The following is a 21,665-nucleotide window of genomic DNA, read 5'->3' as shown; positions in this document are numbered from 1 at the left end:
AGGTTTAACAATTTAGAGTTAGGACAGTTACTGAGACAATAATAGCAAAGATTACAGCCCGGGCTGGGCCCCCCTCCCTAGATGAAAGTCAGCAGGAGAAGGACCCCATTAGAGTAGAATTTTCCTCTTAAGAGGAGTCACTTCATGATGATGCATATTTTATTTAAAATAAGACAAGTTATCTGGTACTTGTCAAAAACCCTCTGCTAATCTCCCCAGGTGCCTTTTGAGGCAATCCCAATTGAGTCTAGGTCCGACTTGAAGAGGTGGTTTCTGTTGATCAGGAAGGCATAAATCTCTCTCTCTCTGGAAAATTTAGGGGTTTCTGTAATTGTTATCTCTGTGCGAAGAATTTCCTGGTTATCTTCTCTTTCTCTTGAACTAAAAAAGACTATCTCACACACATAGTTTTTATTTTTGATTACTACAGCTTAATGTTAATTACAAAACTACATTCACTATATTATTCAAAAGTTAAACACAGCATAACTTTTCAACCTAGCATAATACATATAGCAAATATCTGCGTAGAGCCATATAATACGCATTTTTCACAGGATACGTACATATACACTTAATAATACACTTAATAATACTTAATAATACTGTCCCTGCAGGAGCTGAACGTGCGGGCGCTGACGCTGAGCGCGGACAAGGGCCGCTACGGCGTGCGGCTGCGCGCCGAGCCCGAGCACACCGTGCTGGGCCGCCGCCTCAAGGGCGCCTTCAAGGCCGTCACGGCCGCCATCAAGGAGCTCAGCAGCGAGCAGCTGGAGCGCTTCCAGGAGACGGGTATGGGTGGGACAGACCCCAGGGGGGAAATGGGAAAGGCAGAAAGATCTCAGAGCTCAGCTCGGCTCATCTGTGCAGATACAGGCCTAGATCTAGGGATCTCTTCCTAGAGATAGGAAGATACAGGAATAAGGATGTGTAATAATAAAACTGTTTCTGTGCTGTGTAGAGGTAGGCCTTAGCAAGCAGAAAAATACGTGAAGCAAGATAGTAGAAAGGTTTAATAGTGACGCTTTCTGCTTTGCTCATAGAAGAGTATAAAAAGTTCCTGAGACAGGTCTATGGTGGGACAGACCTCAGGGGTGGGAAAACGGGAAAAGCAGAAAGATCTCAGAGCTCAGCTCACCTCATCTGTGCAGCCCTAGAGACAGAAAGATACAGGAAAGAGGATGGGCAATAATAAAACTGTTTCTGTGCTGTGTAGAGGTAGGCCTTAGCGTAGCTCATGTGAAGAAAGATAATAGAAAAGTTTAATAGTGAGGCTTTCTGCTTTGTTCATAGAAGAGTATAAAAAGTTCCTGAGACAGGTCTGTGGTGGGACAGACCCCAGGAGGGGGGAAACGGGAAAAGCAGAAAGATCTCAGAGCTCAGCTCACCTCATCTGTGCAGCCCTAGAGACAGGAAGATACAGGAACGAGGATGGGCAATAATAAAACTGTTTCTGTGCTGTGTAGAAGTAGGCCTTAGCAAGGAGAAAAATACATGAAGCAAGGTAATAGAAAGGTTTAATAGTGAGGCGTTGTTCATAGAAAAGTATAAAAAGTTCCTGAGACGGGTCTCTGGTGGGACAGACCTCAGGGGTGGGAAATGGGAAAAGCAGAAAGATCTCAGAGCTCAGCTCGGCTCATCTGTGCAGATGCAGGCCTAGAGACAGAATGATACAGGAACGAGGATGTGTAATAATAAAACTGTTTCTCTGCTATGTAGAGGTAGGCCTTAGTGTAGCTCATGTGAAGCAAGATAGTAGAGAAGTTTAAGAGTGAGGCTTTCTGCTTTCTTCATAGAAGAGTATAAAAAGTTCCTGAGACGGGTCTGTTGTTGACCGGAACACAAAAACAACAACACGGAGGCAGAGGTCTGCAGTGAAAAGCTGCTCCCCAGAAAAAGGGACCCAGCCTGTTTATTTCTTTTCATTTTATAATTTGGTGGGTCTGGTAGTGGATTGGCTTCTGGGGTTACTACCCCTTCACCCCACTGGCCAGACCAGCTGTCAACCAACATTATTTTCAGGCTAGAAATATGTAAGCAAAGGACAGTGAACAAAAACAAGAAAGGTTGTTTATGTTCCAAAGTGTGAGAAAGTGAAAAACTGACCCTTATTATTGTACAGTATCTAAAGAACTGACACCATCTTGTAAGTAAGTAGAAGGCTTTAAAAAATCTCAGAGAAACCAGGGCAACAGTCTGTGGTAGGGGACAGACGCTGGGGTGTGGAAACAGGAAAAGCAGAAAGATCTCAGAGCTCAGCACGGCTCATCTGTGCGGATACAGGCCTAGAGACAGAAAGATACAGGAACGAGGATGTGTAATAATAAAACTGTTTCTCTGCTGTGTAGAGGTAGGCCTTAGCAAGCAGAAAAATATGTGAAGCAAGATAATAGAGAAGTTTAAGAATGAGGCTTTGTTCATAGAAGAGTATAAAAAGTTCCTGAGACAGGTCTGTGGTGGGACAGACCTCAGGGGTGGGAAATGGGAAAAGCAGAAAGATCTCAGAGCTCAGCTCAGCTCATCTGTGCAGATGCAGGCCTAGAGACAGAATGATACAGGAACGAGGATGTGTAATAATAAAACTGTTTCTGTGCTGTGCAGAGATAGGCCTTAGCAAGGAGAAAAATATGTGAAGCAAGATAATAGAAAGGTTTAACAATGAGGCTTTCTGCTTTGTTCATAGAAGAGTATAAGAAGTTCCTGAATAGCAAAAAATATGAAACAAGCACCCATTGTTAGATATAAGGCATATGTGTAGTTTTGATGATTGGTTTATGCAGATGTCTGCAAGCTCTCAACAATTTGCTGTTAGTTAGAAAACTTTTAAAAGGCCTTGTAACAAAGAGAACTTTGGCTGCTGTTGGCAAGATGTGAGTTGTTGTCTTTCAGTTGTCTCAGCCTGTAATGAGGCTGATGCCACAGTAAAGCTTGAGGAATCTCTCCCAGCAGTCCCATCCCGTTATTTGGAAAAATTAGATTCAACACTTAAGGATGGCATCCTTTTGTGAGCTTACGGGAGCTTCAGGCCTTATTATCTTCCCTCTTATTATCCCTAGTCAGCTGTTACGAGAAGAAAATTGGGGTTTTTTTTATTTCCAGTATTTTTCTGACAGTAAATTAGAAATGGCCACAAACACTGATCTTAAACTATTCTGCTGTTAAACTGTTCCTTCCTGGCAGAGGAGGTTTAGGATGGATAATAGGAAAAGGTTCTTCCCCCAGAGGGTGTCGAGCATCCCAGGGAATGGGCACAGCCCCAAGAACTTCAGGAGTGTTTGGACAACACTCCCAGGGATGCACAGGGGGGTATTTTTGGGGTGTCTGCCCAGGAGCTGGACCCAGTGATCCCTGTGGCTCCCTGCCCATTCAGGATGTTCTCTGATTTTACCTGCTGCTGGAGAGCCAAGATGAAGCAGAGAATAAACTTTCTGTGAGACTGAATCAGATGGGAACTGAATATTTGTGCAGTAGCTTTTATTCTAAAAGCATTCCTTCGATTCCAGAGTTACAAGTGGGTGTGAATTTTGCAGCTATATCTGTTTAGCAAACTGCTTAAATGGAAATTTGGAGTTGGTGGAGTGTACAGGCTATTTTTAAGTTTTATTCCATTCAGATGGTTCCACACAAACAGTTGCTGAAGTGCCTGTGTTTTAGTGAGCTCTGCTGCCTGGGGAAGTGCTGGTGTGAAAAATGGCAATGTGGGATAATTCAGTGCTGCTTACTAGTGTTAACTGCTGTTAGAGTGCATTCCCAGTGTATGTATTGCACGTGTTTGAGGCCTGATACTGGGTTAAAGCTTTCTGAATTTAAAATTGGGGTTTTTACTTGGGTGGTAAGAGATGCTCTCCATGTGCCAACCCTGCAGGCAGCATTGTTGTGGAAGGACACGAGCTCCATGGGGAGGATCTGCGCCTCATGTATCAGATGACAGAGGGATCTTCTCAGTTCGAGGCACACTCCGATGCTCAGGTATTTGATTGGTTATTTCCTCTTTCTTTTTTGATTAAGGGAAGAGTTCCTCAGGAAGCAATTGGAAAATGGTGAGGTGAAAGCTGCTTGGGTTTGTTAGTTCAGGTAGTTCAGTGTGTTCCAGGAGTGTGTGAGTCCTGGAGCTGTTCCATGCTCTCTCCACCATCACATTTTGTACGTGAGGAGCTCTCTAAAAGCATCCTGAGCTCCTGAGAGTGTTGCTTCCACCTCATTTCCAGTTTGTCACCTGTTCATCTGTGTTCTGTGCCTTTGCCCAGGTTTTGGTGCTGCTGGATGTGACCCCAGACCAGTCCATGGTGGATGAAGGGGTTGCCCGGGAGGTGATCAATCGCATCCAGAAGCTTCGCAAGAAGGTGAGCGACCACTGGGGTGGGACAGGACATTTGCATTTCCCTTTCAGCAATCTGGGCAATATCCACCAGAGACTGCATTTTTAATTAAACCTGAGGCCCTGTATCATTCACTCCTCATGTGTGGCTTTCTGATTGGATTCCCTTGCAAGAGCTCTGAAGGATGTGCAGAGAAAATTTTTGTGAGATGTGTTATTTTGGAAAAGATATCTGTGCAGTTAAGGCTGCATAAATCAAAGATTCATAGAAAAGTCTGGGTTGGAAAGGACCTTTCTTCAGCATAAGACTGAAGAACTACAGATTTTTACCAAAATAGATATTTCTTACATTATATATATATGTATATATTTTAAAAAATCTGCATGGATTTTTTTATAGATACATATATTTATAAAATATATACATATACACATTTAGTGGTTTTTTTTTGTTATACATATATCCACACCTATGTAGATTTATATATTTTAATGTTTTCTACATTTATAAAACTTAAGAGGATTTATTTCTGTATAAAATATAACCAGGAAGGAATGTGACCATGACAACTTTCCCATGTGTTACTGGATGATTTATTTATATTTATTTAAATAAAGCCATAATTTATTTTCACTATAGTGAGGATCAATATTCTTCATTGCCTATACTCCCATGTTTTAAGATTCTCAGTGTTTTTTGCAGAGGGGTTGGGGTTTTTTTTTGTCTTTTGTGGAAGCTTTTAACAACTGCTTGATAAATACCATTTTTTTTTCTTACCCTGACGAGTGTTGCTGTCCTGGTTTGTGGTTTGCTGTCAGTAACGGTGTGTCCGTGTGTCCTGCAGAGGAACCTGGTCCCCACAGATGAGATCACCGTGTACTACAGGGCCCTGCCAGAGGGGGAGTACCTGGACACCGTCATCCAGCAGCACGCAGAGTTCATCTTTGCCACAATAAAGGCAGACCTGAAGCCTTACCCCGTGCCTACCTCCAAGGAAATTCTCATCCAGGAAGCAACCCAAGTAAGAATTAAAAACACTGCTTGCATAGATCATCTTATTTTCTTTTAACCCAGCAAGCTGCTTCAATTAAAGAATCATGGTGTCAATATTTATTTGTGGGATAGAGCAGATATTGTTTTCTATTTATAACTTTCTGTGTTAGTCTTTTTTGGTTTTAAAAAGCAAGGAGTTGGATTCTGTGTGCGTGGTGTTTTTGAAAATCAAGCTGCTTGGTACCAAAGTAAATAACCGAGGCAGTTGTTTGTCTGAACTTCATACACAGTTATTTGTACTTGGATTAGTGTGTTGTTTGAACAGCCCAAATGTTGTTGCTCTGATTTTTTTAGATTAATAGACTTTTGTATTAGAACTTCTCCTTCAAGCCTAAATTTGGCTTAAGACCAACTTGTTTAATATTTAAGGATGTTTTTTCCTCTGCCCTGCGTTGCTGAAGTTGTCTGTTGTAAAAGTGTGGTTCCACAGTTCAAATCAACAGCAATTTCTGTTGTTTTCTTTGATTGCTTCTTCTGACATATTTGATGATTGTTTTGCCATGTTTTTCCTGAAACTCACTCTATTCAAAAGACATTCCTAGCAGAACTGTGAATGAACTATTCTTCAATGTAAATGTCCTGCTGGACCACAAAGATTAATTTACACAAGAGTGTAGGATCTATCAGACTTTAAATTTGATGTACAGAATGGCTGGGAAGGCAGGGAATAGCTGAAAGGAAAGGACACATTTCATCCATCTTAATGTGTAAAGGAAATGTTTTATAGTTATTAATGGCACTTCTGAAGTTGTACAGATTTGAAACAAAACCCTGTTTGGCCTTTTTCAAAACTCAGTTTCATGTAGTGGCAGTGAGGGGGAAAACATTAAATACTGTGGTTGAGACATGACTGAAAACCTTCACGTTTTTCTAAGTACTTATTTGATACTTTTGTTGGGCAATTTGATGCAAAGTCAACAACAAATCTGAACTGGAATGTAAAAGCAGCTGGAAATACAGTGCTGGAAATCACCTGTACCTGAGCTTTAGTGCTGATCACTGCTGCTTTCCATGAAAACTTCCATGCCTGTGCAAGTATGGCTCCCCCATGCTTATTTTACTCTTACCTAAATCTAATTTAGTGTATTTCAGTGAAGAAAACCATTGTGGAAAGAAGAGTATTGGTCTAGTAAATAATGCTGTGAGTGTAGAGATGGGATCCTACCCTGCCAGCAGGCACCTGACCTGGTTTTTATGGATGGAAGTGATGGCTGTCATCTGGGTGTCAGCAAAAACCAGGCAATCCTCTCACTTGTGGAGATGATGAGCTGCTGTGTGACCCCAGGAGAGGTTTGTAGGTCAGGCCATGCACAAATGTTGAATTTCAGGCAGAGAAAATCCACAGAAATCTTCACTAAATGATTCTGTTCTGACAGCCAGTTCTGTGGGGCTGTTGGTGGCTCAGTTCAGAGAAATGCAGTTGTCTCATTGTGGGCGTCCAGCTGAGAGGGCCTCCTGCCACCTGAAATCTTGGCAGGGAGGGTGTTTCAAACAAAACCATGAGCAGGGAATTGGGCTGCTCCTTCTCTCTGGAGAGGAGAAGCCTCCAGGGAGAGCTCAGAGCCCCTTCTGGTGCCTAAAGGGGCTCCAGGAGAGCTGGAGAGGGACTTGAGGCAAGGCATGAAGTGACAGCACACAGGGAATGGCTTCCAGTGCCAGAGGGCAGGGCTGGATGGGATTTTGGGAGGGAATTGTTCCTTGAGAGGGAGGTGAAGCCCTGGCACAGGGTGCCCAGAGCAGCTGTGGCTGCCCCTGGATCCCTGGCAGTGCCCAAGGCCAGGCTTGGAGCAGCCTGGGGCAGTGGGAGGTGTCCCTGCCATGGCAGAAATGAGATGTCACTAAGGTAAAGCACCTTCCAACCAAACCACTCCAGGATTCCATGAGGTGCTGCAAGTGCTGAGGGGGTGCAGTCTGTGTGTGGGAAATGGAGGCACAGAAGAACAGAAGTCATGCACTTGTTCATTAATATTTTATTGTAAGGAGTCTCAGTTATAGAATCATAGAATGGGTTGGGTTTGGGAGGGGACCTTGAAGATCATTTTGTTCTAACCCCTACCATGGGCAGGGACAGCCACCCCAGAGAACTTCCTTGTGGAGGTGCTCTGTGCCTGCTGCAGCCCTTTCTGTGCTCATGGGCTTGGGGTGCCTCTGAGCTGTTTGTCACACACTCAGACTTTTAAATAGATGCTGCAGAGAGAAACAGATGACTGAGAGTTCAGTGCCACTGTCAAGTGCTCCTTGGAAGTCTCTCTTGTTGGCCTGCAGAGATGGATTGCTTAGGGCAGGTGCTTGACTCCATATTCTGCTGCAGCTCCTTTGTCACATCGAGAGCAGTGACAGGAGAAAGCCCTTCCTGAGAAATCCTTTCCTGTGGGGGTGTAAGTTCAGTCAGCTGTGGCACTGCACCAAATTTCTGGGAGTACCAGGAGTCTGCTTGATGTTGAATTTATGTGAGGACTGGAACAAAAACAAAATGCACTTTCTGTCCTTTTTACATTTACTGTGATTACATTCAAATCATTACTTCTGGGAAAATATCCTGGATCAATTTTTTATACAAGGCTTTAATTCTGAGCTCCTTTCCCAAAGACTTGCTCCAAGCCACAACAGCAACAACAAAAAAAAGCATTTTCTCAGAAACTACTGGGGCAGAAAAGCAGGCACTTGAAAAATGAGTTTTGAATTGTTGGTAGAATGGATAAACACAGAATGGCATTTGTTGCTGCATAAGTGTTTTTCTCTACTTCGTAGTAAGACTTCAGTGAAGAATGGCACTTCCAAATTTGTCTATCACCCTTTGGGCTGTACCTCTTGCCAAAGACCATCTCTAAATTTACAAAAAAAGAGGCTTAAAGGGTCTTTTAGTACCAGTTGTTCATAAGGATGATTTCTGGATCTTTTTTGGAAGATCCATGTTGGATTTCCTGGTCTGACACTGGTGCCTTCTATGGAGATACTCAAAGGCTGGTGGTTGTGACCCAGGGGGTTCTCAGTGGTCCCCAGGGACAGTGGAGGCTTCCCCAGGCAGTGACTGAGAGCAGGGCCCTGGGCAGTACTCTGAATTTCTCTGGAAGGGTGTTCCTCTCAGGCAGATTTGCTTTGGGATTGTATTTTGGGAGGTATCATCACTGCTCATCTCTTGTGAAAATCAGGCTGTTTATTCCCTGCTTTCCTGACATCTGGCACAGGAAGGTTCATGTCTGAAGCACTGTCACTGGAGGAGGATGTGGGGAAAATCCCAATTTTATGATAAATCATGTTTAGTATAACAAGGCAAAAATCTTAGTGTTGTTTATTGAAGGAAAATCTTTTGCTGTGTCTGTTTAATAAAGCAACATTGAACTAATACTGATCTCTCTCTTTCCCCAGCTGAAGGGATCAGAGCTGGAGATCACCCTGGTCAGAGGAGGGGGGTCTCAGCCTGCTGGCCCAGCCTGTGCCTACGTCAACCTCAAAGTTTGTGTCAACGGGACAGAGCAGGGTAGGAATGAACATCCCCAGCTGGATGTGTCAGGGCTGCTGCAAGGGGCAGTCTGGAAAAGCTTTGAATGCTGGAGCCTGAATCCATTTCAAAGATGGTACAGCCTCCCCTCCAGCAGGAGCTTTAAATAATTCTTGGAAATAAGTTTATTTCAAGCAAAACCACACCTGTCCATGATTCCTGCTGAAAGAAACTCTCCCATGGGCACAGGAGTTGTTACTCCTGCCCCAGGGAGAGTCTGTGTGTGAGCACCTCTGTGAGGGGTGCACTCAGTTTGTAATTCTGGCTGTGGCACTGTGCAGGAGGCGAGGGCTGGATGTGGAGGAGATGGGTTGAAAATATGTATTTTATATATATATATAAATAATATATATATTAAATACATATATATGTATTTAATATATAAAATACATATATGTGTTTTTTATATGTATATATTTTTATATATTTTATATATATAATATAATATATATATACAAATATATATCTGTGTATATATATATATATATATATATATATATATATATATACTCGGAGATGAAGTAAAGAGATAAAAAAAATACTTAAAACTAGAGAACAGCCTGACTGTGTCTTGGGCAGTGGACATGGGTGCAGTGATGTTCTTACAAGGGTGGGTTATATATTAAAAAGAGAGAAAACTAAATGCACTTGGGGAGTTTTTTTCTTGCATGTACTGACAGTTTATATATGGAAATAAGTGTGCCCATGGTCCCAGAGGGTCTCCCTGAGTGAGAATGAATCCAGCTGGGAAAGCTGGTGACCAACTCAGAGGGCATTGTCTGTCAGCTTTTAACCAGTATAATACTGGGTTGTACTTCAGTAACACATAAATGGGGCTGCCTTGTTAATAAAAGCAAATATAACTTCTACAAGATAAATCTGAAGTACACATCAGTCCATTTCTTTGTTTTCTTTCCCAGTAAAAAAATTTGGGAAGATGCAGTGTTGCCAGCTTTAATTGGCTTAGAAACTCACTGGAAGTAATTAGCGTCATTAGAAAATCATTAGAACTTGGATATTGCTTCCAAACTGCATTTTAATTTCTTAATTTTGGTTTTAGATGGTGTGTTGCTGCTGGAAAACCCAAAAGGAGATAATACCTTGAATTTCACTGGACTTATAGATGCTGTCTCCTGCATTTTTGGTCTCAAAAACTCCAAACTGACAGTTTTTAATGGAAACACAGGTAAATGGAGTATGACAGGGAAAATTGAAAGTCTTTCTAGCAGCAGCTAGGAGTCATTTACTGTATAATTATTTACTGTGTAATTTATATCTATCTATCTAGCTATATCAAATTGACAAGAAAATGGGTATGGAAATATTCCATTTTGTAGTACTTAGCTTATGAGACTGTGTTTATAGTCACATCAACATGTTTCCAAAAGCTGCTGCTAAATGGTGCTCATCTGTTATCTTGCTTCCATTGCAGTTCTCATCAGGACAAAATGTGATTTATTTCAGAGTTTCCACTGGGCCCAGGCTCTGCTGGATCTTGATGGCGAGCTGCCATCATCCTTTCCATGCTGTCTTTTCCCTAATGCCTCAGTAGGCAGGGTGAGAACTTCAGCTGAATGCAAACTGTGATCTGTAGAAGGAAAATCTTGCCTTTCCACCCTGGAGAACCTTGAGGAGTTCTGCATTTCTTCTGTTTTTAGAAAAACCTATGGAATATTTTTGCAGCTTGAACTTTGTGAGGGCACAAGAATGTAAAAAAAAAAACCAAACAAGCCCAAACACTATAAAAATGGTAATGGGATGGCCACAAAACCTTTTATTAGTGTTTTATTTCATGGAAATACTGCTGCAGCACATCTGAGGGGGAGGTACTTGAATTTTGGCTCTTTTGGGCTGCTGAGGATCACCAGTTCATGTCCAACAGTGACATCCATAAAGAAATAGTCTGTGTGTCACTGTTGCCATCGCAGTCCTTATTTCCCTTACTTGTCCTGTCCTGGGAATATTTCTAGGAGGATTTTGGGGGTTCCCCATCTGGGGTCATCCATTAGCTCACTGTGATAAATCTTTCAGGTTGTGCTCAGCTCAGCTGAACAGTCCTGTCATACAAAAGGATTCATCTCTGCTTTCATCAGAGGGGATTTAGAGGAAATCCTTCAGTGTCTTCCTCAAGTTCCAGTTGTGTTTTGAAGGAGGGAATGGTTTTCCTTGGAATTGTTTTCCAAGTAGGAGGGATTTCAGCATGGTTTGTGCCTGCAGAGGAGGGTCTGTACTTGTATTATTCATTGTCACCACAGGTAGGAAGAGATGACCAGGAAAAGGCCCAGGAGATTTGGGAAACTCCCACCTCATTAAGTTTATAAGTAGTTTCACTCCATATTTGGGGCTTTTCTGTAATTTATAGGATAAAAAGATGCAGCACAAATCCATTAATGCTGAAATCCTAAAGGAAGTGGTGGAGAAAGTTGAAACCTTCTCTCTTTCTCTGCTATAGCAATAAAGGCTTTATTCCTTTCCTTTCCATGTCACTTTTGCTCCTCAGGAATAATTTTGGGACTTTCCATCTTGGCATCCCTCTCAGAATGTGTCAGTGATCTGGGCAGAGCAGGGTATTTTCCCTGCCCACTTATTAACCATTTGGAAATTCCCTTGGAAAGATCAGATTATCAGATTGCCTTTTGTTGCACTTTGTCACATCTCAAACAAGTATTGGTCAGCAGATGTGGCTCTCTGGGGAGTCACAGTTCAAGGCCAGGAAAACAGTCCTGAAAAGGTGTCAGAGAACAGAACCAGAATCCCAGTGTTTGTTGGGATACAATCCATCTGTTTTATCTGCCCAGCTTTGGTGTGGGCAGCCTCAGGTGAGGCTCATGGTGGTTCCAGGGCCTCTGGAGGTGAGCAGGGGTTGGAATCAGCTGCTCTGTCCAAGAGGAATTGCAGAGAGAGTTTGTTCCCTCCAGACAAGGAATTTCTGAATAGTTCCCACGTGTGTTAATGAAATTGGGCCCCAGTAAAACCATATTGCTGGCTCCTCATTCCCTTCCTGTGGTTTCTACTTTACTTGCAGTAATTTATTATCTTGTTCTCTAATTGTAATGAGGGTTTCCTTAGCGTTGTGTGGTGGCACAGGATCAGGCAGTTCTTGTATTAAGGGAGGCTCCCAGAGGTCCTGTCCCTGCTTTTCAGTGCAGCATTGGAATAATGGGATAAACATTTCCTCCCCAGCAGCGTGTTAAGGTATTTTGAGGAGCTGCACAATCCCCAAACAAGGCTCTGGGACTTGTACTGACCTTCAGACACTGAAAATAGAATTTGTCTCTTTCTACATTAAAAAAAAAAAATTCAAAGGGAAGAAGCTGGGGTCAAGCCAGATGGTAAATAACTTGTGTGGCTTTTTTTCCTCTAGATTGCTGAAAACTCTCTAAATTCCTTGTTTGGGATGCTTGCAGACTTGCACTCAGCTTTCATGGAAGTAACCCATTTTGAAAAAGACTTATTTAAAACATTTTCAATATGTTTATGGAAAGAAATGCATCTGTAGATCATGTAGGGCTTAAAAAAATGGGAGAGGCAAGGAAGGTGGGGCAAAAATCCCCCTACAAACTTTTTGATCCATGTCTTATTTCATCTTGATGATTTTCAGATGGCTGATTTTTTTAATCTTCAATTTTTAAAAGGCAGTGAGGCTGTAGGGTACCTTAGAGGAGAGCATTACCACTTAAACCCCAGCTGCAGGGAGAACTGACTTTTAAAGTGATTTTGATGAGCACTTGTAATACCTGCTTGCCTGTTGATACCTATGAAAAAATGATCCATTTTTTCTTGCTCTTATGAGAGAATCCTGTGAACAGACTTTTCTGACAGCCCTGTGCCTGAGCTCTTCCCTGAGAAAATGTCAGTGCTCCTGCAATGCCAAATGCCAATTTGTTAATTGGGCAAACCCCCATTACTGCAGCTGGTGCCTCCTTGCCCCGCATGGATCCACAGGGATGCTGCCAGCTGGGGAGTGGCAAACTGGGAGTTACTGGGGAGTTACTGCTCCCCTGTGCTCTCTCTTCCTGTGGCCTGAAATTCTGCTGCTTCAGGAAAAACCTGCCCCTGCCTCCCTTGCATTGGATGAAATCTTGGTAATTCCTCTCCACTTGTTCATTCAGTTGTTTTCTTGCTTTCCTGAAAATAAAACCCAAAGCAAATCCCCTTCCCGTGCTTTAGCACGTGCCTGGTACCTCAGACAGGCCAGAGCAGTGTTTGGCTTTTGCTTTCTTTTTTCTTAAACTGTTACAAATTTATAAACAAATATATATAAGTTGATATTCAAAATGCACATTTTAGAATCTTTAGAATCTGTCTTTGTACTTTGAGCAATGTTGTAAATGCTCCCCAGTGCATCCCACTCTGTTCTGTGGCACTTGACAGAATTTTGAGAGCTTGTAGCTGCTGATTGCTGTTCACCTTTTTGCAGGGTTAGGTTTTTTGAGGGTTTGGGGCTTTTTTGGGAGCTGGGTGGTCAATTAAGTTTTTTTTTTTTTTAATAAGTTTATGAACCTACAAAATGTATAAATTTATAAATTAGTCTCCATGAGATTCTTTAAGGTGAACTGATAGCAAATGGGCTTTGTACATCTTAGGCTCTGTGACATGTGAACAGGGCTGCTGTGGAATGGAAACCTGTTGGCTGGAGCTGCCAGGCGTGCCTGTTCCATATGGACAGGAATACACATTTCTGGCAAGAAATTAAACACATAAATGCTCCCTGCATTTGATCTCTGGAGCTCTTTGCAGCAGAGAGTGATGTTATTTCTTATCTTTAATACTGTGCCCATCAGTGGCTCTGTTTGACCTCAAGGCTCAGGCAATGCTGCAGAATTCATTTTTATCACAGAAACCTCATCAGCTTCTCCTCCCAGCACTTCCAGGGATTGCTGCTGTTCTTGGAGCTCCTGCTTTGGCTCTGGTCTTCCCTCATTCTCTCCTGGAGTTGTGCTGGATCATGAGCTGTGGTGGCATTACACACACATTTGTGTTGGGTGCTTTATTCATGAGCCCTAACTTGAATTTTTTTTGGTTTGTTTTTTCTGGAGTTTATTATATTTAATATTAATAAATATCCTGATGTTGCATAGTAACACATTCCCAGTATTGCTTTGGCCAGGGGAGTCTGGGTGCAAGCAAAGATCACAGCTCTTGATGTAATGAGATAGGAATGGTTGGCTTGGGTGAATAATTTCTTGCTTATTTGAAGTTAGCTAACTATTTTTATTGCATAAGTCACTATGTGCATAAGAAATGTTATATAGGAGCTAATTTCCACAGCAAACAAAGCACCCCCTTTGTGTTATTCTGAAAATCTTTCTGCACTAATTCCATTTTTGCAGCAGAGAAGCTCTTTCTTGGGGATGGGATTGTGGAAGAGGAGTGGGACAGCCCCGTGGCAGCTCCTGATCTCAGATCTCTGTCCCTTTGTGTTGCAGAGCTGCTCAGGCACTCAGACCTGCTGCGCCTCAGCGGGCAGACGCTGCACGTGACTGCAGGCTCAGCCCCTGCCCTGCACGGCTGCCCCAGCGCCCTGCTCTGCCAGTACATCAACCTGCAGCTCACCAATGCACAGCCACAAGGTACGGGGGCTGCTGGGCTGCTGCTGCACTGCTGGGCCTGCTCTCGTGCAGCCTTTGGCCCTTCTCACTTGCTGCTGCACTGGTGGAGGTTTTCATTGGTATATGGTGATTTTTAAATATTTTTTCCTAGTGTGCATTTTCTGCTAAAAACAATGTTTATACTTAGCTTTTCTCCCTCTTCTCCCAAGAGAAAAAGGAGAGCCAGTTTGAGATAAGGGGCAGTGGTTAAAAAGTGAGCCCCTGGGCATTGTGTCCCTGTTTCTGACCATCAGCTCACCCGTGCAGCTTATTGTGAAAAGCTGAGTCTAAACCAGACCAGTTTGAATGAAGAGTCAGCTCTTTGCCAGGACATTGGAAACAGCCTGTGAAACATTTCTAAGTGCATTTAAGAGCCAAATCAATTGTATTATTCACCTGCTGTGGGGTATAGAGGGGTGTGTGTGTAATTCTGTTTCCCAGCTGCTAATCTGGCACTCTGAAAGCTCATGTGGGAGCAGCTGAGTTGTTTCAGTAACTTGCTCTTACCCTGTGCCCTGGTACAAACCCTTTCTGACACTACTGAGAGCTTGCAGGAGCCAAAAATGTGGTTTTTACTGGGGATTTGATCATCAGAAGGTGCTTGGTGAGTTTCTGCATTAAGTGGTTTCTGTGTCCTGTTGAAATATTTTGTTTCCCAGGCTCTGTGTTCACCTGTTAACCCATGTAAAGAAGTTTTCTTCTCTTGGTCAAGCTGTCAGTCATCACTTATATTTCTGGCTCTATAATTCATGAACTTAGTGAATATCTGTAGCTTAGTGTTGCTAATTTTTCTCTCAGTACCATGAAGAAATAGAGATGAAATGGAAGAAGAAATCCTAAATTTCAATTTATTCAGATAAACGATTTCATTTCTTCCTAGTAATGACTCAGCTATTTTATCTTGTCCAGAATGCCAGAAAGGAACAGTGGGAACTCTCCTGATGGAAAACCCTGTTGGTCAGAATGGATTAACCTACAAAGGTCTTCTGCATGAGACAGCAAAAGTTTTTGGGCTCAGAAGCAGGAGGCTAAAGTTGTTCCTGGATGAAGCACTAACTCATGGTAAGCACAAACCTTTGGTTTGCTCATCTGAGGATCCTTGAAGTTGTTGAGGAGCAGCTCATGTAACCTGAGATCAAGTTTAATTACTAAATCCACACTGTTCACACACAGGTTTAATTTTGCCCAGTAATTCAATATTAGCATAATAAAATCCTTTCAGCAAACACGGATTTAGAAGTTCTAAGCTGTAATGCATTCCCTTCATGAAATGGCCAAGGCAAGTTGTGTGAAAGCTTTTTCCTTCTGCAGTAAAGGTCAGTCAGCAGTGGGAATGGCCCTGCTGAGTGGCTGAGCAGTGAATCCCCTCCTGGAAGTGAGTCTACAGCAGGAATATTTTAAGAATCTGTTTAAACACTTACCATTCATATTGCTGCATTGTCTTGGAGAGTTGGAGTGGGTGGAAAAGAGTGTTGGATCCCTGTTGGAGCAGCGTGGGTGGGTCAGACTGGGTGGGGCACAGCCATTTGGGGTACCTGGGAAGCAGGGAGCTTCAGCACATGCTCAGAGGTCTGGAATGCTCAAGAACCCCCCAAAACCACTGAGAGATGGGAAACAATAATCTCTGATTCAGGAGGGATGTGTGACTGAAGCTGCAGCCACCTGTGGTGCTGAAAAATTGGACCAGAGCAATTTGTGACTTCATTTGACTGAGAGAATGGCTTGGAAACTACATGGTAAAAACCTAAACAACTCCAAACAGGGATTCCTGCCTTCAGGAGAACCCAGCTCTCTGAAGGAGATGATGCCAAGGGTTCTGTCTGCAGAGTGTGACAGTGGTGTGGTTTGTGAGCTGTTTGGGAGGGATCCATGACATTTCTTGGCTTATCACTCATTACCTGTCCAGAATTTGGACATCCTGCTCACACTGCCCATCTCAGGGTGGGCTGAGCTGCCTCAGGAGGTGCTGGCAGGAGGGGGCAGCAACTGGGGTCACTCAGCTCTCCAGAGGATTTAGGTGGATACATTGGAATCTGAGCAAGGAGAGGGTTTTATTGTGGATTGGGTTTTTTTAAAGTTTTACTTAGTATGTCCTGAAGTGCGTTTATTCACAAGCCATTTTTGTAACTCAAATGGATCTCAGATGCTGATGAAACTTTCTGATGATGGTTTGAGTGAAAGCCAAAAACAATGTGGTGAGTGGTGTTAGCAGAAAACTGGAGCCTGGAGTGTTTCAGCACAAGGGGTAAAAACCAAGAAAATAAACCACACTTGGTTTGCATAAACTCAAAGGTATTTTTGTGTGCAGCCTTGCCCTCCTGGGGATTCAGGAACAAGGGATGTCAGGCACAGTTCCTCTTTGGTTCCTGTCACTGCTACAGCACCAGATGATTCTGTTCAGACACTGAAATAACCACTGTAGGAAACTGCAGAGCTTTGAAAGAGGCAAGGAGCTGACAGGACAGGAAAATGTACAGGCAAAACAGCCTTTAAGGCTCTGTTGAATTGAGGATGTTTAAAATATCTTCACCTGAAAGAGAAATGGATTAAATCACTGTAACATTCGTAGTATGGATTCTCTAGAACTGTTTAAACTTTAATAAAGTGTATGAAGTGACAGCTCACAGTGGTGTGAAAGATCAGATTTGATAACTCCTCCAAGGCCTTTTGAACTCAGAACACAGAGATCGGTCCCAGAGGTTTATTTGTGCAGCTAATGCTTTGTAGCCACACTTCTGCTATCTCAGATTTAATTCTCAGCATTCACTTCCTGGAATAACATTTTTTAAGTTTAAACACTGGCATCGCTGCATTTTATCTTCACATCTCTTTTTTGTAGGATAAATAAGTGCTGCATGTAAAACACTTTGATGCCTCTAGAAAACATGAGGCCAATTAATGTTTATCTAAATTGTTGCAGCTTTGTAATCCCCTGTTCATCTTCTGATCAATCTGTTCAAGGTCTTACCTTGAGAACAACCAAGTTCAGTCTCTTGAGTAGGTTTTTTGTGGTTTATTCTAAACAATGTATTTGCTGTTAACTGTTGAAATGTTTGATGAAAATAGCCCATGAATTGGAAGGTTGGTGCCTGTTCTGTAAAAAGGAAAAACAATCACTTGGTGGAAAATGAGTTACTGGTTTTGAAAAGGTTATTTTTATAAATGCTGTCCATCCAGGCAGCTGGGCATCTGCTGTCTATTGCACAGAGACTCACCAGCCTTTCAGAAACAAACATGGGTTTGTTCCCCCTTCATAATGTTGGAAAACATTCCAAAAATAAATGTCCAAGTTGCTTATTCCTGAGCTGGAGAGCCCCAGGTTCCAGGTCCTGATTGATCACACTGGGGGTGGTGGGGACACATCACATGCTCACTGCAAAGCCCTTCCATGGAGCAGCTGGCACAGAAGGGAGGGTGTCCCTACAGTCTGTTCATAAATCAAATTTCCAGTTTTTACAGCTAATTGTTGTTATAAATACTGTTGGAAATAGTTCGTGTAAGTTCCTCATTTTTCAGGATCTTAAAAATAAATATTTAGAGACTTGGAGATCCAAGTTCACTGTTTGGCTACTTCTGCAGACCAGGCTGTTTTACATCCTGATGGAACATGTTCCTGGGAAGGAAGGTTAGTGAGGGAATAAAGCCCTAATTACTGAATTGGATTATAGCTCCACTCTTCCAGCTCTGTGGATGGATGTTCAGCTGCTTAACGAGGAGTATTACAATGGAAGAGAACTCCTGGAAAACACCGTGATCCATGAGGACTTCTCAGTTCTCTGATTAACAGATGGCTTTAAAAATCACTGCAGATTCTGTGTGTTTAGTCTAATAATGAAACAGTTTTCAAAGCAAGATGGGGCAAGACACTGCAAAAGGGTTCCTCCTGAACACCCCCAGCAGTCTGGGTGTTATTAATGTGTCCTTTGTGCTAACACTGCTGCCAGATCTTTGTATTATCTGGTGTTTGCTTGGGTTTCTGCAGGGGTTCCGGGGTGCAGTGACTCCATGACCCCAATCCTTGTTAATCTGGGTTTCACCACTGTTCCTGTGGTGACACCTGCCAACTTTCTTATCACTCTGAACTTTCTCAGTGAGGAGGCCCCAGGGGTGTTTGTTCCTGGGGTGACTTCTGTTCCAAGGCTGTACCTCACAGTATTCCTGCTCCCAGTGGGGCAGTTTGCTGCAGATGAGGTGTGCTGCAAGCAAAGTCAGCAAGCACCAGGCTTCTTGGGGAAAATCTCACATTTCACAATGTAATAGTGAAAGATTTCAGCTCCTGCAAGCTTTGCAGGTGACTTTCCCTAGACACAACTGGAATTACTCTGTGTTTGTGGTTCTTGAGTAATTACAACTGTTGAGTCAGCCTGCTGGAAGTGCCTCTGTCCTTCAGAGGCTTTTTGGGACTTTATCCTGTTGCTGTTCCAAACTCTGTGCATGTAGCTATGGGAAGGCTTAGGGAATTATCCTGTATGGTAAGAAATTCTGCAGGCATGCTCAACAAGATTGCAGCAGTAGTTTTTCACCAGGTACTGGTACAATCCTTACTTTACATATAAACTGTTTAGGAGGGACTGTGACTTGCAGTGCACTGTGTTGTACCATTCATATTGACTTTATATCACAGTGTTAGAGTTTTCTGAACTAGGTGCTGCTCTGTCAGGATGTGAAGCTGAGAGCTGTGGGCTGATGCAGACTTTGAAAAAATTCTGCTTTGGAACATAAACCAGGCTCTCCTGCTCTTGCAGGGACACTCCTGACATGTGGTGATGCTTCCTTTCATGCTTTAACAGAAGGGAATTTCGAGCTGAGCAGTTTCTGTCCCAGTCCCACAGTGGTGGAACCAGCAAAAATGTTTGAATAAAGCAAATGAAATAAAAATAAGTTCATAGTGCTCCTGGTAAGCAAGAGCACTAACTCTGTTGTTTCTCTTCTTTCCTTCACCCAGAGATCACAAAGGACGTTTCTATGAAGAACCTGAACATGAAGACCCTCTATGTCCATGTCATACCCACCACAGCTGAATGTTGAGAATTCCAGATTTACGACCATGTGGACTTTTTTCCACAAAAACAGAAATCAAAGGAAAATGTGATGCTTTTAGATGAACATCCAAGCTGTGTATGGTCCTTCTAACATCTCTAGTGGCACACAGGATGTTTTCTACCGGTGCATGTCTAATATGCTGCTCTTTGGTTTCAAATACAATGTATTTTCATTATGTTACCTTCATATGCTGTAAAAGCTGTTCAGAAACCTTAGATATCTATGCAGTAATTTGCCTGAGAGGAATGGGACTCGTACCTCAATGATGCTGTTCTCTGCCTGTCCTTTGTGCAGGGGACATCTTTTCTAAACTGTGGGTGACCTGCAAGGCTCTCTGATATGTATCTGCCATCCCACAACAGCTTTGTAACTTATTTAAGGGTTATCTGGATTGGGTCATTCGTACTCGCTGGGTTTTCATCAAGTGTGTGGCTGTTGATTTCAAATACTCCCTAATTTCAGCACTTGGAACAATAAATTTGCTTCGTCTCCAGACTCTTGCTTCCCTGAGTTCAGAGTCTTTTGCTTCTTTAGGATTTCTGAAGAAGTCACATCTTAGAGCTCCGTGTGGATCCAGAGACAGCTGAGATGTGACAGTGCAGAGCACCAGTGGCTGTTTGGAGTGTGGTGCTGACAGGTTTGAGGGTTGGTTTGTTCAGGGCTTGGGGGAAAGTTGTTCTGATATGTAAGCAGTTCCAGACTCAAAATAGTCGAGGTTTTAGTGCCACACTGAAGATAGCTGGGGTTTTAGTTTTTGTAATACCCAACACAACTTGTCAGTGTTTCAGTGTTCACTCGTGTGCCTGCCAGCAGGGGAAGCAAGAGCCCAGCTTTGGCAGTGCTGGGGCTGTTTTTGCCTGGTTCAGCTGCAGATTTGAGCTCACCTGGGTGCTCTGCACCTCCCTGTCAGTGCGAGCCTTGCTGTCCTCACCCCGTGCTGGGCAGGGGCTGCTGCCTGCTCTGCTGGGAACAGTGGGACACCCACTGCAAACAGGGATCAGTGGAGTTACAGCCCAGCAGAACAGAGTTCTGAGCATGTTTTTCCATTGCTCTGTGTTTTTCATCTTTGCCCTGTGAACAAAACCCAAAGTTTGTTCATGATAACTCTGTATTAGTTGGAATAACTATACATAGTTGTTCTGTGTAACTCCTGTGCAGTGGTGGACTGGACCAAAATTGTAAGGGCTCCTTTGAAGTGAGCCAACTTCCCGGCACTCAGCTCACAGAGAATTATTTTTATCAGTATTAAAAATGGCTGTGCCTCTTGAATCAGTGCCCTGCTCAGGTTAATGAGTACTGGACATTGCCCTCCACTTTTACCTGGAAGTCAGCTGGTTTTTATTGACATAGTGACACGGAAATCCAATTTGTATTGGTTTGTGGGGTTTCTTTGCCACATTAAAAACGTCCAGGTTTCCTCTTCTGTGATAGCAAGATTGCTGTTCCTAAAGTAACTTGGCTTTATTATTGATGGAGAATAAAGGGAGATGGTAAATTATTGCAACCTAACCTCATTCTTAATAACTCAGTCTAAGGTCACAACATTACTTGCATTTTTAAAGAGTTATTTGGGATTTAGCATTTTGTCCTGTTTCATGTCACTCTGCCTTCTTCCCTACATGCATTTCACTCTTTCTCCTTTTTTGTTTTATTTTTGTTTTATTTATGTGTGGTTGGTTTTGTTTTTTTAACCTGGTTGCTTTTAGTGTCTCAGCTTTCTCTCCACATCAGCACAGTGCTCATGGGTTGTGATAACTGGAACAGAAACCCAGGTGTGCTCCAGCTTGCTCACATCACAAGCATGGAAATGCCCAAAGATGCTCTTTTCTGTCTGGTAGGATCAGTAGAAATTGGCAGAGGGGAAAATTCCATGTACTTAAGATACTTAAGAGGTGATGGAGGAACAAGACCAGAGTTGATCAGAGGACACTGCTGGAAATGCTTCTGGGTCCATTAACTTTACATCAACATTTACATAAGCAACATGTACTTAAAAAACATAATTTTGTGGCAGAATTATAGTTTAATTTTCCTTTCAGGTGCCACTGTTGGATGGCTCTGATCTCTTACCTGCAAAGCAGTGAATGTCAGGAACAGGCTGTGACCCATTTGGGTGAACTTGTGCTGTCTCTGCCTTCCTTCTCCACATCCATTTTT

The 21,665-nt window shown here is 42.8% G+C and overlaps 1 protein-coding gene across 1 annotated transcript in view; it reads left to right on the top strand.

The window, feature by feature from the left end:
- The window catches only part of IARS1 (isoleucyl-tRNA synthetase 1), a 95,579-nt gene extending 75,576 nt beyond the window's left edge, over positions 1 to 20,003 (top strand). Inside the window, exons 27-35 of the mRNA XM_063411434.1 lie at positions 618 to 792; positions 3,866 to 3,969; positions 4,248 to 4,343; positions 5,164 to 5,340; positions 8,742 to 8,853; positions 9,935 to 10,060; positions 14,304 to 14,447; positions 15,375 to 15,527; positions 19,411 to 20,003. Coding sequence (XP_063267504.1) covers positions 618 to 792; positions 3,866 to 3,969; positions 4,248 to 4,343; positions 5,164 to 5,340; positions 8,742 to 8,853; positions 9,935 to 10,060; positions 14,304 to 14,447; positions 15,375 to 15,527; positions 19,411 to 19,493 — 1,170 coding nt within the window. The 3' untranslated portion in view covers positions 19,494 to 20,003. The remainder of the gene's footprint in view (positions 1 to 617; positions 793 to 3,865; positions 3,970 to 4,247; positions 4,344 to 5,163; positions 5,341 to 8,741; positions 8,854 to 9,934; positions 10,061 to 14,303; positions 14,448 to 15,374; positions 15,528 to 19,410) is intronic.
- The last annotated feature ends 1,662 nt before the right edge of the window (positions 20,004 to 21,665 follow it).

This window comes from Prinia subflava, chromosome 14 (assembly GCF_021018805.1).
Source record: "Prinia subflava isolate CZ2003 ecotype Zambia chromosome 14, Cam_Psub_1.2, whole genome shotgun sequence".
NCBI lineage: Eukaryota > Metazoa > Chordata > Aves > Passeriformes > Cisticolidae > Prinia > Prinia subflava.
This window is presented reverse-complemented; position numbering and strand designations above follow the sequence as displayed.